General features: G+C 38.5%; 1 protein-coding gene across 4 annotated transcripts in view; it reads right to left on the bottom strand.

Moving 5' to 3' along the window:
• Window positions 1–790: 790 nt before the first annotated feature.
• Window positions 791–16,655, bottom strand: part of Slc39a9 (solute carrier family 39 member 9) — a 67,365-nt gene continuing 51,500 nt past the window's right edge. For 2 of the 4 annotated variants that reach the window (XM_003472379.5, XM_063241155.1), the window contains exons 4-7: window positions 8,521–8,589; window positions 7,530–7,615; window positions 6,966–7,100; window positions 791–4,714 (exon numbers count right to left, since the gene is read on the bottom strand). In XM_003472379.5, coding sequence (XP_003472427.1) covers window positions 4,484–4,714; window positions 6,966–7,100; window positions 7,530–7,615; window positions 8,521–8,589 — 521 coding nt within the window. In that variant the 3' untranslated portion in view covers window positions 791–4,483. The remainder of the gene's footprint in view (window positions 4,715–6,965; window positions 7,101–7,529; window positions 7,616–8,520; window positions 8,590–16,655) is intronic. The other 2 variants (XR_216341.4, XR_010044890.1) reach the window with 2 other exon arrangements.

Raw genomic sequence — 16,655 nt, forward strand, 5'->3', positions numbered from 1 at the left:
CAAGCTGGCTTTGAACTCAGTATCCCTTCTGCTTCAGCCTACAGAGTGCTGGGATTACAGGGATGCACCATCACATCTGGCCTTCGGTGATCCTCCTGCTTCAGCCTCTTGAGTAGCTGGAAACACAGGTGTGTGCCCAACTGACTCAAATAATACATTTCAATGATATACTGCTATATATAGCATATATTTATACTTAAATTAAAAATAAGCCACACAGCATCCCTATAATCTCAACACTTGGGAGGCTGAGGCAAGAGGATTGTTCCAAGTTCAAGGAAGCCTGAACTACATAACAAGACCCTGTCTTACAACAAGACAAGACAAAACAAACAAACAAACAAACAAACAAAAAAACCATCATGGCAATAAAGTCCACAGAAGGAGTGCAATGACCGGTTTCACAAGTTGCACTTCTATTTTAATCTTTATTTCTAGAGTCAGTTGCTCAGAGTGTCTCTATGCACACAGAATGACTCTGTTGTTTGAAATGAATTCGTGACTGGTATCTGCTGCCTGCTTCTCCTTTTTGGAGGGAAAAAGCTACCTCCGTAAATCATACTTGCGATCTATAACAACAAAGCAAAAAAAAGTGTCAACAAACTTGTATTTCTGGGAGCAGTCGGTACAGTCCCTAATTTTCCCTCTTCCCTTGTTAAAGGATGAGCATGTGGTAGGTACTTTCCACCAGCCTTCACAGCTTCTCAGTACTTTTTTGAATTTTAAATGTGAGTCAATTCTGGTTGTCAGAAAGAAACACTGCCAACGAATAAGTAATGAGTCACTCATGTAGGGTAGGCACTAATAAAAATTTAATATCATAAAACAAATCAGAAAACAGCAATTCTTTTAAACCATTCACAATTAAAATGGAAAGAGACAAAATTATAAGGCAGCCATCTATGGAATGATTTCATGTATACAAAGGATCCAAAAAAGGGGACATTTAAAACTTTGTTTAGGCCACCAAACCAGGGAAACTGCAGAGTTACCATCCCATGAAGACTCCCAGCTTGCGGGAACACACCACCTGATGCAGATCAAAGCTGGTATCTGTGTGTTAAGCAGCTGTGTTAGGCGAGTTTATCAAGAGATTCCTAAATAGTTGGCCAGTCCTTTCCCACAAAGACAAATCTCCTTCAGGTCTCCTGAGATAGTTAAGATGTCTTAGGTACAGAGAGGTTACATCATCGGCTTTAATTTCATAGCATCTCCAGTTGCACTCTATGGATGATGTGCAGTTCTGTTCTGAGCAAAACACTTCTGATGCAAAGAAGGTTCCTCTCTTGAACAACTATGGTCTTGCTTTGCACTGCAGCAGTTTGGGAAGAAGTGGCTGTGATTCTCAGGCTCCCAAGGGGCTCTGGGCCCAAGAGGCAGGCACAATCTTTGGGACTTGTGCTGTTGGCATACAGTTCCTGGTACCTAGCTACCATCTGTGTCTGGGGCTTAACACACTCCGATGCCGGTGTGTCCTCCTAGTTCTAATCCTTGAAAAAGAGAAAAACCAGGCAGTGACACTGAGAAGTAGGCTGGTAAAAAACATAATTATATTTTCTCCTTTCTATAAGAAATGACACCACAAAACAGTTCCTTTTTTTCCTCTAATGATTCAAAATATGGAGCAAGGTGACTGGGCTGTTTTGAACTAGGAAATAAGGATGTAAAGAGTGAAAGAGAACACAGCCTCTGTAGGTAGTACCATTTTCAACTCTTTACATTCCAGTACAGAACCTATGCAAAAAAAGGAAAGAAAGACAGACAAACAGACAGACAAAATCTGGCAACAAGATGCATAGCAAAACTGAATGAAACCTGGGACATCCCTGCCTTGCTGATATGAGAACGAGAAGCAACTAACTGGAAAACAAGTGGGGGGAAATAGGACAGTAGGATTTATCAACTTATTTTGGCATTTCAGAGAGCATTTCGAATCTGAAGAAAGTCTATGCCTATCAAGCAAAAGGACTCAAATTGCAATAAAGGTTGACTTTGGTTGTGAAGAAGGATGGACCACGCTTTTCATCGTCAATTGCATCTCTTTGGTAGCCAATAATTCCAGTAGTCATGGCAGCAATGTAAGTATTGTTAATGTTCTCAAATGTGCTACAGCATTAAGGCATCCACAGCTAAGGAGGCAGTTTAAACAAGAGAAAAACAACCGAAATGTGCGCAGGCTAACACTGAGATGGCCTCTCCTGAGACTCTGCCCACCGTGGAGCAAACTCTTCCTTGGTAGAGGCCCCTGCTACATGGATCCCTGCTGCCTGAAGATGCATTTGAGCCCTGTGAGATGTATGGCTATTTTTGCCTGCTGACCAGGGGAGGAACAAGCAATTCCTGAGGCTGCAGCTTTAAGACTAAGAAAAAGCCCAAGTCTTCTGAGAGCTGGTAAATATTGAGGTCCAGAGGGGAAGGCAAATTTGGAAGTCTGATGGTTCAATCCTTTCCAGAGTTCAATGCCCTTTCAACAAGATATTCTAGCCAAACTTTTAAGTGTGATGGCAAGGCACTGCTGAAAGAGGCTTTGGCCAGCACAACAAATTTCTGCACACACAATAGGATAGAAATTACTTCTGTCAAAACCAAATCAGACAAAAAAAATCTATTTCTTTGACAAAGTAAGTTTCTGGAGAGAATCTAGGCAACCATACTTTGAAGGACAAGGTGACACCTGAAACCTTCTATGGGTCAGCTGTTACCTTCTAATCAGGAGAGTGGCTCAGACTTTTCCTACAGGGCCTTCCCTTAGTTTTAACGTTATCATGTGCAATGGTTGCCAGCTACTATTCAAACTGTATACTATTTATGCTATGTTCTTCATTGCAACCAGCAGAGGGCACACAAGTTTAATTCCACAGCTGCTGACAGTGACAAATCTAGGGGGAAAAAAAAGAAATCACAGGCATGCTGGTTTATGCATTATGTAACACATTTGACAAACAAACCCACTGCCCTGAAGAAACTAGTCTTGGTTCCTTCTTAATGTAAAAAATTTGTTTTGAAATGGTACAGAAAATCAAAATAAATTAGGAATACATATTATACACTTAATTGACAAAACAGGATTTATATGGGTTTTGGCAAACATGGAAAAATTACCTTAGTTTGTTAAATACTTTTGCTGCCTTGACTGTTTAAATTATCAGAATATTAGACAGTATGTCAATTCACACACAAGGAGGTGATATTTTGAGAACTTAAGGATGCTGCATTTGACACAAAAGTAACTTCTTTGAAGGCAATAGAACAGAGACAATATTATCTTCATCATCACAGTTCAAAAAGTGGTTGTTCTCATTAAGCATTCATCTCACGCAAGTATGAATAGTGCCACCAACAGTGAGCAGCAAATTGTACAACAGGCCAAAGGGAAAAGCTAGGAGATAACCTAAGAGGAATACATAAGACATGATTTTGAGAAGCTTTAAGCTACTGGGCAGACACTTCTCTCTTATGACACAGCCAGACTTCCTTCATGCTGTGGGTGTTTACGTGAGCAAGCACAATGCTCCCACACTGGACAAGTGCTTAACCACAGGGACAGCTGACCTGATAAAAGAAATACTGGAAGAAAAAATTAAGATTTTTGATAGTCTTCTAAATAAGGTGACTACAAAAATGTCAGTAACTACCCAAATTGACTTAAAATTTAGCCTCCCCTTCATTTCCAAAGATAGTGTGATCAGCAGTTACTGGAGGAAAGCCTCAGCCCACATCTACTAGAACTTGGTTCCTCTGTAAGAATGTGCTGGAGGCAAGTACTTTGCAAAGGAAACTAGAAAGAAATGCTCCAAAAGAGCACCCACCTCTTCTGAAGCTAGTCCCACTGCTATCCCCAGGACGGGATGGCAGGCTGTATTTAGACACATGCAAAGGAAGCATGGAAGTCTCTCTAGGTGTCCCCTTTCAATAGATACTCCTTTGAGCATAATTCAGTTTTCAAGGTGTCCAGCCCTTCTTTCCCTTGCTGTAGTTGCAAATTAACTGCAATGACCTTCAGCATCTGAGTGGGTGCTATGACCTTCTATTAAAGTGTGTGGCACTGATGTAAAAGTACCAATCTCACACGGTGAGAACCATGCCAAAAATCAAGGGGTAAAGTGGCAGAGCCTCTAAGAGATTTACTTTACTTACAGAACACTGTGTGTTTTTAATGACTATTTCATTGTATGAACTTCCTACTTTTCCTTAAAACTAAATTCCATCTTCCCTGAGAATAGGGTTAAGAGAAACATCAAAACTCAATGTGTCAAGGGCCCTTTAAACGACAACACAAGCCTCTACCTAGTCACAATGCGCTGCTCCTACGCTATTCACTTGTCCATCACTCCAGGATCGACTCTCACCTCCCTCCGGGCTCTAGGGATACAGGTGGAGATGGGCAAGGCGAGACAGAGACTGAGGAAGTGAGTGGCTGACAGGTGCCGGCTGTTCTCACTGTGTGGCAAAAGGCCATGGGCTGAGGCTGGGGCCCAGATGTTTAATGCTGGTGTCCTATGGACAGGAATAGTGGGATGAGGCAGCCCAGAACCAAGGCTGCCACCTCCAGGCGGCTGAGGCCTCTCCCTCCAGCGCTGTCAGGCTTGTGGCTGTGCCCCATTCCGCCCACCTCAGGGAGCACATGTACGGTGGCAACATAAATAAATGTCCCAGCAGAGAAAAGCATGGCCATTCCAGTGGCATTAACTTCTGAAAGGGCTTCTTTACTGCTCTGTTAATAAAAAGAGAGAAAGAGGAAAAATTAAGTAAAGGTTGGGGTCATGAAGAAGTCTCCATTAAAAACCCTCAGTAGTAAATCCTGGTGTGGTTTGGGACACCAAACACATCCTGAGACCTGAGTAGTCTATGTTCTTTATGGGTGCTTCCAATTTAAGAAGATCAGTGATATACATAATTGCTTTTTTCAAAAATTATTGAAAATTGACAGTTTATAATTATATATACTTGTAGGGTATAAAATGATGTGATTTATGAATATAATCTGGAATAATTAAACCAAGCCAATTAACACATTATCTCATTATCTCTAAATATTTAGTGCTTTTGTGGTAAGGATATTTGAAATATATATATCAGGTTTGAAAAATACAGTACCATCAACTATATTCACTATAACTGCTATCCAAAAAAAAAAAAAAAACTTTAAGTGCTGGTTGACCAGAGTTTGCCAGTATTATTCTTGAGATGTCATTAACAATAAAATAATGCAGACATTACATTTCAGATATTAATTTATCCTACTAATATTTAACAAATATTCTCTAAGCCAGGCTGTCAGCCAGATACTTGAGACACAGTAGTAATGAAGATGTAGAGGTTACTCACAGAGTGTAGAAGGACCTGATGTGTTAATCTTCAAATAATTTCAGCCTTTTCTATTTAAAAAGCAGGTCTATGGACTAGGTGATTAATTAAAAGTTTAAGCACCAGCCACTAATGCAGCATGGAACTCCATGCCTAAGAATTATCAGTACCTTCCTATAAAAAATTCTAAAACTTACATCAATCAGTTGACCAAGAGTCACTGAAAGAGAAGACTCTTTAGCAGAATGGAAAGGTGTTTGTAACTACTCATTTATTAGCAATCAAGAGCAGCAAAGCCTTGAGTAACAGCAGCTTAGCACTCTGTATCTTTTATACAGGTTTCACTATACAAACACTCCTCATTTAATGACTGAGTCCCATTTCAGTCATTGAATGACTGAGTCCCAACCAGGTTGTTAAGTGAACTGGTCACTAAAGGAGGGACTGTATATAGTAGATACATTACACTATTCAGAACAAAGAAATGGTCAAGGGAAATCCCAACTTGACGACTTTGCGTAACTCTTACATGTAGTACAGTACTGAAATGTTTAACAGAGCAGTGCAATCAGCAGAAACTATAGTATGACACTGTAGAAGCGGTCATTCCACTGCTGCTCATATTCCTGGGTCTTAAGTCCAAACGTAGGATGCAAGAACTGAACAGCATGACTTGGTTTTAAGCCAAAAGAACTGTTGAAGGTAAACTGTTAAGGTATGGCATTAAACAAGGAAAACCTGTAGAGTACAACGATGAATCAATGGCCTTCATGGAGGGTTTATAGGGGAAAGCAGTTCCTCTGAACTAGGCCTGAGTCAGTTTGGTTTAAATTTTTCCTCTGAGAGCCTGGCAGCTGACATTTAGGTAACATTGGGAAAATTATAGCCCAGATAAATAGAATTCTAAGGCACGGGAAGGTCCAGGTTGGGAAAGGGACAAAGCACAGGTGCTGAGCTGACAACTGACAGATGTCAGAAGCTATGTTCAATGATAAGAACTAGATACTAGCAGGTGATACGAGAGCTGGAAGTGCAAGGAATTTGAGATTTAGTTGAACACAACCACTCTGCTCACTCCTTACTCTGCTGAACACTGCCACGTGGCTTGTCATGCATGCTCCACATATTTATGCAACACTAAACACTTATCTGTCAAATAAAATAAGCATGGCTGGTTAAGTGTAAGTAATGCATTATCTTACATCTAGAAGTTCTTTTTTCCCCCCGGTACTGAGGATCGAACTTGCAATCTCATACTTGGCAGGCAGGCACTTATACTGCTGAGCTAAATCCTCAGCCCTTTACATCTTGAAGTTCTATCATGAACTTATACAAATTGCTTGGACTTCAAATTAAATAAGGAAATTTATTTTATCAAGGACTGACAGGATTAAGATGTTTCCCTTGTATAGGTTTTACTTCTGCTTTTTTTTGTCTTTTCCATTTTTATCGGTACCAGGGATCGAACTCACGACTACACACTTGCCAGGAAGGCACTTATGCCGCTGAGCTAAATCCCCAGCCCCTACTTCTGCTTTAGATCTTTAGTTTAGAAAAGTAATTCTGTTGGAAGATGTGACATAAGAGGCTTTGAAGTTCAAATAGGCCACAAAGGAACAAGACACATGTCTAGATAAGCTAGGGATGGCCCGACTTACCTTACTTAGTCCTAAGTATGTCACCATGGACATAACCGGTGCTGCGAGCGCAAAGACCAGCAAGTGCTTTCTGATTCGATTCCGCTCCAGGCCAGCATGCATTAAGAAGGAAACCAGCCCAAAAGCTGCTGGGGCCTGGAAATGAACAGTTACACCTTGCTATCACTCTCCGAGTATGGCTTGCTCCCACATGAAGAAGTAACATCACTGACTATGAAGTCTCACAGCAAAACCCCAGACACAGCATGAAACCAAGCTCTTCGCCTTTTAGAAATTAATGTTCTAAGCTAAGTGAATGTTTCTTGAATGGCAGGAAAGAGTCAAGAAGAGAGAAATACTTATGAAAAAAACTTCACAAGATATAGAAATCTAGAGAATTTAAGTTTGTGTATATGATGACAAAAAAAAGCCCCTCAGTAAGAATTTTAATGGTAGCAAAAAAATCACTATAAACAATCTATATAATTCTCCAAAATGAATGAGGAAAAAATTGTTTCCATAAAAACATTAAAGATCAAGAGAAATTTTAAGCATGAATATATTCCATATTAATTCTTAACTTACCTTATGTAGCATTATTGCCACAAACACAATTAGCTGGACACTAGTCTGTGAAGTAGAAGCTGCTGCTCCCAAAGCAACACCATCAGCTAAATTTGGAAACAACAGAACATAAAATGCTTAAACAACAATAGCAATGGAGTGGCTGTGGGCACAGGGCGCCTTAGAGTCTGGTAGAGCTGGGTCTGATCTGACGTTACTTAACCTTTATGGCCTTCAGTCTTCACATCTGTAAAATGGGTTCAACGAAGTACAGATTTCTCTGGGTTTTGATGACGATTAAGTGATATATTATGTAAAGAGCTTAGTGCCTGGCCCACAGTATTCAGTATGCCATTTATTTTTAGTGCTGTTAATGGAAAAGATATGAAGCTCAAAAATTCACTGATTAGACAATTAAACTGTAAGAACAGAAAGCCAAAGAATTTCAAGGGAAGCATCTCTGCATATTACTGATAAAGACACTAGGTCTTGACCCTTCCGATTTACCCTAAAGCATAATGGCTGAATGAGGGAATTTTAATAGGAAGGAATGTCATACCAGAAATTTCTGGATAACACCATGCCACCTCTCAATGCCCTCCTTTGTTACCAGATTTGGGTTGTGGTTCTGAAGTATGCCCCATTAGCAATGCTGGCACCTTTTGCATGCCACATCCCTTCTTTCCCTGAGACTGTGTGTAGACATGTGCCAGAGGTGACAGGGATCTTTTCCTGATGAGACCTAGGGCACAGGTCAGTAAACTACTAAACAGCCAGGCCCAAGAAATACTTGAGGCTTTATGGATCATTTAGCCTCCAAAAGCAGCCATCGATAATACATAAACATGTGGGCATTGCTGTGTTCTAATACAACCTTTTAAAATCATGCTTAGCTCGTAAACCTGGCACAAATACTAAGCACCTTCCCCAAAGGCCAGCCTAAACTGTTCTGTATGGAAGGTCTCAGCAAACACCCAGCTTTCCCGAGTGCAGGAAGAAAGCCCATCCCTACCTGCAGCATGGACGACCAGACCCAGTGTGGTAGTGATTTTGGAACTGTTAGACCTTGCTGTTTCTGGATCTGCAGGGAGAATGAGAAAGGAGAATATGAGACAGAAACTCACGGGATATTTTTTTTGCTGTTTTTGGGACAGGGTCTCGCTTTGTAATTCAGGCTGGCATTGAACTCACAAAGATCTTCCTATTTTAGCCTCCCAAGTGCTAGGATTACAGACGTGCAACACCATTCCTGGCTAGATGAAGGTTTTTTTTTTTTTAATCGGATCCAGGGATTGAACTCACGACTGCCTGCTTGCAAACCAGGCACTTATGCCGCTGAGTTAAATCTCCAGCCCCTAGATGAAGGTTTTGAAATCTCTTTAAGTGGGAGATGATTACTTCCCTCACTATTGTCTTTTCTCTTGCTGCTTCAAAACCTTAGGTGTTTCCCTTACCTTAAAGACCGCATAGAAGGGAGTTTTCCCTTTCCCAGGGCTTCTCTTAGAGATCAACTAAAACCCTGCCATGAGTGAGGTCCACCAGCCTCACCTCCTTTACTCTCCGTACCTGTGGAAAGTGCTCTAGGGTCTTGACTGCTTCTTCCCTGACCCATGTGAGGTATGATTGAAAGCTATGGTAAATATTTATTCTTTTAAAATTGTAGTAAGAGACACATTGCCACCAATCTCCTTCATAACATGCCCTCCCTCAGGTTAGATACCATCATTCTGGCTACTTTCAGAAGCAGTTCTGAAGTCCTGTTTCATGAATATCTTTAGCTGTGCTGTCCTGGCTGCCTCAATGTCCTAAACTGATTCAAAATGTTTACTTTTCACCATCATTTTGACTTTGGAGAAGAGCCTTTTCAAAAGTCAAACAATGCCAGGTCTGGTGAATAAGGTGGATAAGGACACACTGGGAAGTTTTTATGAGCCAGTCTTTCCATCAGATGGCATCTGGCAGCAGCATTCCCTGTATTTATGATCACAATTCATAAAGACACTCATGAAAGGGGACTTTCAAAACTGCTTCAGAAACAGGCAGGAAAGATGAGATTAAGTGTATCCAAAACCAGGGAGAATATCTTGAGGGGCATTCATGGCAATGTGTCTTTTACTGTGATGCATTTTTAAAAAATTTTATTTAAGGAGTAAAGGAAAAAAAAAAACAGAAAAAGGGTACAAGTTATACAGAATTAAAAAAAAATAAACAGTAGGAAATCACTAGTTAATAGATTATATACTGTCATCTTAGAAATAGTTGTTCAAGTTACAAAATTAAAGCATATAAAGTGGACATTCAAACAGTGAGACTGCAAACAGTTCTGTTCAGTGATCCAACAAAACTCAGTAATATGGTTATCTATCTTATACACTTAAATATACATGCAGTTATATCCTTTAGAGCACTTTCTTTTCCTCTCTTTTGTACAATAACAATTACACATTTTGGGTTTTATTACTCCCACAGTTCTTATTACTTTTTTTTGAAGAGAATAAAACCAAATGTGACATAACAAAACAGAGTCACTCAAATCAAAAGGATGGACATAGTACATAATGTAAAAACAGAATACAAGGTGATCAACAATGGTTACCATGATGCCTCTTGCTATCTTAAAAAGAATTGCCTATATCATTAGTTATAATAAAATTGAACAAAACAGTAAAGAACAAAACCAATAAAACCAAATCATTGGAGACATTATAGGACTTCAAAAGAAGATAATAGTCAAACCAGAATGGGCATCATAGTGAATCTTACTGTCTTCACAGTTGTTGCCTATACTCTCAAACTTGGTAGTATCAAGCAAAACAGAATAGAGGAAAATCAGTTAAGACAAGATGGTCAGAGCAATACAGGGTTTCAAATCAAGTTAATAGGAAATCAAAATGGGTTACTATAATATACCCTGATATTTTTTATTTTTCCCTTAATTAAAGATAAAAATAAAAAAATAATAAAAAAAGAGATTGAGATAAAAAGAGGACATAACAACAAAATAGCACAGGTCGGAACATAACCATTTAAGCAAAATAGTGTTTCACCACAAGATATCCCGACATAAAAGTGGTTACCATAGTGTCTCTTTCCTTGAAATCTTTAAGTATAACTTTGTATATTGTAGCATCAAACATATCAAGACAATATAAAACCATTCAAGAGAATGACCGTATTACTGGGTATTTAGAACCAACCAACAGAAAGTGAACAATGGTTTCTGTATAATCTCCTTGTCTATAAAAGTTTTTGTTTATATTATCATATATAATAAAATCCAGTAAGATACAAGATGTTAAGACCAATGGAGACAGAAGAACAAAAGCTTGATGGGACTTCAAAACAAGATGATATTAAATCATCACTACCTATTATGATGTCTTTTTTTCTCCAAAATAGCTGTTCCTACCATCCAACCTTCTCTGCCTCATTTCTGTTGAGCTCTTTTTCTGTCATTAGTTGTCAGTTTGTCTTCTTCATTTTGCTTTCTGCTCCATTCATTGTGGCCTCTCTGCCACTATTTCTGGAATCCTGGTATTTTTCTCTTTTAGAATGTCCTGCAGTATTCTCTGTAGAGATGAATTGGTGGTTGCAAATTTCCCTAGTTCCTCTTTATCCTGGAAGCACCTTGTTTCTCCATTAATGTCTAAGGACAGTTGTGCAGGATATATCAATCTTGGCTGGAGGTTATTGTCTTTCAAAGCTTGAATTATTTCACCCCATGCTCTTCGTGATTTGATGGTTTGTGCCGAGAAGTCTGCTGTAATTCTGATGGATATTCCCTTGTAAGTGATCTGTTTCTTATCTCTGACAGCTTTTTAATATTCTGTTCTTATATTGGATTTCTGTAATTTTGATTATTATATCCTGGGTGTAGTTCTGTTTGGGTTGTAGGTGGCTGTGGTTCTGTATGCCTCATAAATCTGAGTATCTTTACCTTTTCCCATATTCCTTGATTATTTCTGTGAATAGCCTTTGCATTTCATTTGTTTGTATCCCTGCTTCTTCCTTTACATTCTTAATTCTTAAGCTACAGATCCTCTTATCATCTTCTAGCCTTTGTATTGTTATTGCTTGTTTCCTTATTTTTAAGAAGTTTTTCATTTCATGCTCCCAAATTACAAATATGTCCTCTAGTTCAGATAATCTATCTTTAGTTTCTTTCAAGCTGTTATACCAGCTTTCATACAGTTTTAGTTTCCTGGTAATCTCTTTGAACCTGCTTCATGTATTCTACATTTTCTCTATTTTCTCCATCAAACAATTCTCCCTTTTTCTGTTCTTCCATTCCACCATCTGTTTTTTTCTTGGGAGGTGCTTAGCATTTCTTTAACTATTCTACTTATATCTTGCTTTACTTGGTTAAATACTTCACTTTTGAACTTGTCTATGAGATCCCGGAGATATCGCTTTATGTCTATTGGTGCCGTGCCTGATATTGCATGTTTTCTGTCCTCATTCTCCTTTGCATTTACCTTTCCTAGATCAGTGTTCTCAGGATTGGGGACTGAGGACCCTTTCTTATTGCTCCCTCTTCCCATACTTTTTGTTCCTTCTATATAAGTGAATATAGGAGGCCCAGTTTCTTTCTTTGTCTGTTACAGTTTGTTTGAATAGTGCCGGCTAGGTGTTCCCGCCCACTGCAGTGTACTAGGGAGACACAGACCTGGGCAGCCTCTGCTGGGCCGGCCCCTCCAGGTCAGTCAACCTGCTGAAGGTTTCACTGCATTAGGATACACTGCCAGGCGCAGGGACCTTGGTTTGGGGTAGCCTACTGGGTCTTAGTCCGTGGCGCCACCCAGGTCAAGCGCTCCCCACCAATCCCGCCTGTGAGGGGAATATATGACTGAAGTCACTGCAGCGTCCTGTTCCGGCTAGTCTGCCCAGTCTCAGAATGTCCTCTGTTGGAGCCTCTTAGTCTATGGAAGGGTCTTTGTTCCTCTTGCTCACCGCAGGTCGATGCAGGGCTCCTCACCAGCTCTGCTCTCAATTCGGTTCGCTGATTCCTGCTTTCAGAGCACTCGCATCTCTAGCCCTGCTGTGCCGATTCAGATGCAGCAGCGGTGGCAGGAAATTCAAGCTGCAGTTTCCAGAGGCACAGGTTTCAGCTTCAGCACTGAGACTTTAGTTGTTCCAGTTGTAGCACCAGGATTGCATTTCCAGTTGGTTTCTCTCAGCTTAGTTTGTTTCTGGGTTGGCAGAGTATATCTGCCCTTGCTTAGGACTCCACATATTGCACCATTCCTGGAATCTAAGCTGGCTATCTCAGAGAGCCTCTGTAGCTGCTGTTATCTATCCACCATGTTCTCCTGGAAGTCAATGCATTTTTAAAATTAAAAAATCACCACATATTTCCACCACACTTCATAACTGCTAGTCCTTCCTCTTCTCCAGTCACCTAACTTTGGTCTTCATTCTAACATCTGTTACATTTGCCCCTCTTCATTTTATTGTCACCATCCTAACTCAAACCTAAATTTGCAATAGGCACCCACGGGTTTTCCCATCTTTTTCATCTCCGTCTGATCTAATTCATCTCACAGTAGCATCACCTTTTGAAAATAATACCAGTCTGTTGTATCCATTAACTAGTTAAAAATCTGCTGCTTTGCAAACTGTCTGAACTGTTCTCCAAGGTAGGCTCTCACCATTATCAACTAGTACTACAGTATTTATCACCATCTAGACCAGTTAAATCCCTATGTAGACCAAAATAACAAAACATTCTTATCCCCACTAAATCTCATTCCTAATTCTTTTTTTAAAATCCATTTTATTTTAAAGAGGAAAAAAATTTATAACACAACAATCAGAAGACAACATGGTACATCAACTGTGCACACTGACATCCCCAAATCAGTCACCCACAGCACAAAATGTCTACATTCAATTATCTGATCAGCACTGGCACAAACCCTTCTCTTCAATGAACTCACAGAAATCAGTACTATAACTATCTTACCTATAATTTTATATATGTATATACATATGTATGTACACACACATTATACATACATACATATGCATAGTTTCAGCTTCTCATACTAGTGAGACAATACGATGTCTACATATGCAGGTCTGATTTATTTTGTTGATGAGTATGGTCAAGTTAATTCCATTTACCTATACAAGTCTCAAATTTGTCTTTCTTTATGGCTGAGTGGTACTCCATTGTAGGAAAGTACCACATCTTTTTTATCCATTACTCATTTGATAGGCATTTAGATTGTTTCCAAGATCTAGCTATTACAACAGTACGATGTTTGTAATTCTTCTGGGAAGATACCCAGGAGAGGAGTAGCTGGGTCAAATGGGACCTCCAATCCTAGTTTTTTGAGTATTCTCTACACTGATTTGCACCATTCTATACTCCCAACAGTGGAAAAGTGTTCCTTTTTCCCTATAGCCCCTCTAGCATTTTTGATTGGTTGATATCCTGATAAGAGTTTCCCTTTCTGGAGTGAAGTGGAATGTCACTGTTGTTTTAATTTGCATCTCTTGAATGACCAGTGATCTTGAACATTTTTTCATGTATTTATTTGCTGTTTATATTTCTTCATCTGAGAAGTGTGTACTCAATTCAGATGCCTATTTTTAGATTGAGTCTTTAAATCTGGGAGGACAATTTTCTGCATTCTTTACATGTTCTTGACAATAATCCTTTGTTTAAGAACAGCTAGCAAACATTTTCTCCCACATTGTGGGTTGCCGCTTCATTCTGTTCGTTTCTCTTGCTGTGAAAAAGCTTTAATTTTAGTAAGACAAGATCCCAGTTGTTAATTTTTTTGGTGACAGTTCTTGTGCAAATGGGGTTTAATTCATAAAGTGTTTGCCTGCACCAAAGTCTTCAAGAGTTTTACCTACTATAACTTCAAGCAGATTTAATGTTTCTGTTTTAATATTTAGACCTTTGATCCATTCAGAATTTAGTTTAGTGCATGGTGAAAAATATGGGTCCAACTTTAATCTTCAGCATGTGGAGAGCCAGTTTTTCCAGCACCATTTATTAAAGAGGCTATCTTTCTTCCAATGAATGTGTTTGGCACCTTTATCAAAGACAAGTCCTTGCTATTCTAGGTCTCTTCTAGTTCCAGATGAATTTTAGGATTGTCTTCTCTAATTCTGTAAGATATGCTATTGGAATTTTATTGGGATTGCAATGAATCTATATAACAGTTTTAGAAGGCCATTTTTACTATATTGGTTCTTCCTACCCAAGAGCACAAGATGTCTCTTCATTTTCTAATATCCTCTTCCATCTTCTTTATCAGAGTACTGTAGTTTTCAATGTAGAGGTCTTTTATATCCTTCATTAGGATTGATTCCTAAGTATTTTATTTTTTTAGATGCTGTTGTAAAAGATGTTGTTTCTCTGATTTCTCTCTCAGTGAGTTTGTTATTCATATTCAGGAAGACTACTGATTTTTAAGTGTTGCCTTTGTATCCAGCTATGCTACTGAATTTGTTTTTTAAATCTATCAGTTTTTTTTTAGTGGTTTTTGGGATCTTCTATGTAGAAAGTATGATGTCATCTGCAAATAACGATAGTTTAACTTCTTCCTTTCTTATCTTTATTCCTTTTATTTCTTTCTCTTGTCTAATTGCTCTGGTTAAGCTTTCCAGGACAAAGTATTTAAAAAAAAAATAAAAATAATTTTAAAAAAAGCTTTCCAGGACTATGTTGACAGTGGAGACAGTGGACATCTTTGACTTGTTTCTGATTTTAGAGAGAAAGCTTTCATTTATGTCCATTTAGTATGATATTGGCTGTTGGCTTGTCACAGATGGCTTTTATAGGATTGAAATAAGGACCATCTTTTAAAAAATTTTTTTTTTATTTTAAAGAGAACAAACCAGAACAAAACAGATAATAAGAAAACAATTTAAGAAACACAGATTTCAAAGCAAGACCACTTGGGATCTTCACTGTCTATCATATTGTCTCTTGTTTTCTTCCAAATAGTTGTCCATATTTTCACACATAGTGAACACATACTGAACAATATAGTACTATACTGATCAGAGCAGGATGATGAGGCATTTTAGTTTTTCAAGATCAGACAATAGGGAAGTCAACAATGGCTGCGATAATGTGTCTCATTCTCTTCGAAACAGCTGTCCATAACTTTACGTATGTTGAAATTAAACAAAAGACAATAGACTAATATCACTCTGAACAGCGAATAATAGTATTGCTAGATTTTATATCATAATGCTACAGAATTGGCACTGGGTATCTTAGTATCTCTTCTTCAGATTATCTGTTCATTACACCATGCATTATATAACCTGTTCTTGTAAACTGTTACTCTCGTAAACTGTTTAGAAGTTTTACACATGCGTGAATCTCTACATGTATACCTATTCTTTCTGTATTATAGGGAAAAACAGATCAAAACAAGATAACAAAACAAATTGCTAGAAAAATATGAAATGAAAAAAGACATATAAAACCACAATACTAGGTGATCTACACTAGTTACTATGATGTCTGTTGTTATTTTCAATAGAATTTTCTGTATCATCAGGTATAATATAATTGAACATAGCACTACATAGCAATATTAATAAAAATAAAACATTATAGGAGTTCAAAAGCAGTTAATAATCAAACTGGAATGGGCATCCTATTGCATCTTGTCATCTTCAGAGTAGTTGCCTCTACTCTTAGACTTAATACTATCAAGCATACTAAATTCGAATAGTCAGTCAAGAGAAAACAGTGATCTAACAAACCAGATTTAAATAAGATCAGTTGTAGTAAGACAGTATAATTATTATAGGGCTTCAGTTTAGGCTAATAGGAAATTAAAGATAGTTACTATAGTATATCCTGCTATTTTGGGGATAGCTGTCTGTGCCCTCAAATCTAATATGAGTAGACAGACTGGAACAGAATAAAATCAAACTAAATAGCGATAAGACTAATGTGGCTTTTAAATTACACTGTTAACACTGTTACACTGATACACTGTTAACAATGCCCTCTGCCTTCTTTTTTTAAACAATTCCTCCCCTTTCACTTTCACAGAGTACACTGTACATTCTGGGGCCCAGTAACTCCTTTAGATTTTAGGTTGGGGGGGCAATCCATTATCTACTTAAGTGGTACTGAACCTTTTTACGCCTGAGCTTGATCTTGAGCTG

Source organism: Cavia porcellus, unplaced genomic scaffold, assembly GCF_034190915.1.
Source record: "Cavia porcellus strain 051 isolate PalLab524CR breed Dunkin Hartley unplaced genomic scaffold, mCavPor4.1 scaffold_31, whole genome shotgun sequence".
NCBI classification, from domain to species: domain Eukaryota; kingdom Metazoa; phylum Chordata; class Mammalia; order Rodentia; family Caviidae; genus Cavia; species Cavia porcellus.